The 2,181-nt window shown below is 48.4% G+C and overlaps 1 protein-coding gene across 1 annotated transcript in view; it reads right to left on the bottom strand.

The window, feature by feature from the left end:
* Positions 1-1,085: 1,085 nt before the first annotated feature.
* The window catches only part of NLRP12 (NLR family pyrin domain containing 12), a 28,718-nt gene continuing 27,622 nt past the window's right edge, over positions 1,086-2,181 (bottom strand). Inside the window, exon 9 of the mRNA XM_003801585.2 lies at positions 1,086-1,570. Within this exon, the coding sequence (XP_003801633.2) occupies positions 1,483-1,570 (88 nt within the window). The 3' untranslated portion in view covers positions 1,086-1,482. The remainder of the gene's footprint in view (positions 1,571-2,181) is intronic.

Genomic DNA, 2,181 nt, shown 5'->3' with positions numbered 1-2,181 from the left:
CAGCAACCTCAGAATCCTGGGCTCCAGTGATCCTCCTTCTTCAGCCTCCCCAGCAGTTGAGACTAAGGTGCCCACCATAACACCCAGCTAGTTTTTCTACTTTTTTTTTTTTGCCAGGGCCAAGTTTGAACCCACCACCCCTATTCCTTGAGCCACAGGCGCCATCCTCTATTTCTTTTCTTTTCTTTTTTTTTGAGACAGAGTTTCATTATGTTGCACTTGGTAAAAGTATTGTGGTTTATTGTTGTCATCATTATTTAGCAGGCCCGGGTGGGGGTCGAACCTGCCAGCCCCAGTATATGTGGCTGGTCCCCTAACCAGTGACCTACTGGCACGGAGCCAAGTTTTTCTATTTTTAGTAGATTGGGTCTTGTTCTTACTCAGGCTGGTCTCGAATTCCTGAGCTCAATCAGTCCTCCTGCTTTGGCCTCCCAAAGTGCTGAGATTACAAACATGAGCCACCATGCTGGTGTGGTTCTGTATTTTCATCCACAGCATGGTGTAGGTTATTAGCCAGCCTACAGATTGGGCTGTCAGTGTTGGGCCTTGGCAAGTGTCCAGTCATGGTCTGGGGGCTGGGGGGCAGCAGGGCAGTCAGAGCACAGGACAAGATTTCATGCATCATCCCTCACACTTGATTATTGTTAGGCTTGTTACCATAACAAGTGTTCTTTTATTTTTTAATTTTTTGAGGCAGAATCTCACTATGTCACCCTAGGTAGAGTGCTGTGTGGTCACAGCTCACAGCAACCTCAAACTCTTGGGCTCAAGCGATTCTCTTACCTCAGCTTCCCAAGGAGCTGGGACTAAAGGCGTCAGCCACAACGCCCAGCTGTTTGTCTGTTGCAGTTATCATTGTTGCTTAGGTGGCCTGGGCTGGGTTCGAACCTGCCAGCCTCGGTGTTTATGGCCAGTGTGGTAAACACTGTGCATGGGTGCCAAGGCACCCATGGTTGACCTGCACCCAGGTTCTTCCCAAATGCTCAGTTCCCTTACTATCTTGCAAAATTAACCTCTTTGAGGACAGAGTTTCCTAGATTTGGACACAATTGGCATTTGGGGCCAAACGCTTTGGAACACCTCGCAGGTTGTTGAGACGCAGTTCCTCCCTATGTCCGCTAGATGGCAGTGGTATCCAGCCCACGGTAAAACTTCCGATGCTGGCAACCCAACTTTCTAGGGGGCAGGATTGCCCTCCTCAAAGAGCCCCTGCTCTGCAGTAGTCCTAGCTTTCTCATCTCCGGTCACTATCCTTCAAGCCTCTCCCAGTCGTCATGCCTTGCCCTGAGCTCTTCGTGTGCACCAGCATCATCAAAATGAAAGCTGCATCAGACACTGGTTACTTCTATCCCCAGCAGATCTGCAGGTGGCATTTGTCCCTTGAAGAATTAAAGCACCAGATCCTTACACTGTGTTGTGAAGATAGATGACTCCCATCTTCCCCTGTCCCAACCTCTGGGAGACAGGAGCTGGCAGGGCCTCTCAGCAGCCAATGTCTAAGTAAGGTTTTGTTAATCGAAGTGCTGCCAGCCTACTGTGGGTCACCTTGTTCAGGTCCATTCCAAACAACCTGAGGACAGCAGAAAGGAAAATGCTATTCTAGTGAACCATTGTGGAATCCAATGAATAAATCTTAAGTTATCTATTCTTCCTTTGTCTCTGATAAAGTAATTCCATTGTCTGCAAATACATCAATCCAACCCTTCTAGGAAACAGGCTAACTCTATACTACACACAATATTCAGTCCATGTCCAGGCATGGTGGTTCACACCTGTAATCCTAGCAATCTGGGAGGCTGAGGTAGGTGCATTGCCTGAGCTCATAGGTTCTAGACCAGCCTGAGCAAGAGCGAGACCCTGTATCTAAAAATAACCAGATGTTGTGGGGGGTGCCTATAGTCCCAGCTACTTGGGAGGCTGAGGCAAGAATTGTTTGAGCCCAAGAGTTTGAGGTTGCTGTGAGCTATGATGCCACAACATTCTACCCAGGGCAACAGCTTGAGACTCTGCCTAAAAAAAAGAAAAAAAAATTCAGTCCCTAACCTGAGTTTTTTTTTTTGAGACAGAGCCTCAAGCTATTGCCCTAGGTAGAGTACCGTGGCATCACAGCTCACAGCAACCTCCAACTCCTGGGCTCAAGTGAGTCTCCTGCCTCAGCCTCCCAAGTAGCTGGGACTACAG

The sequence above is a fragment of the Otolemur garnettii genome, unplaced genomic scaffold, assembly GCF_000181295.1.
Source record: "Otolemur garnettii isolate 467f Iridium unplaced genomic scaffold, OtoGar3 scaffold00212, whole genome shotgun sequence".
NCBI classification, from domain to species: domain Eukaryota; kingdom Metazoa; phylum Chordata; class Mammalia; order Primates; family Galagidae; genus Otolemur; species Otolemur garnettii.
This window is presented reverse-complemented; position numbering and strand designations above follow the sequence as displayed.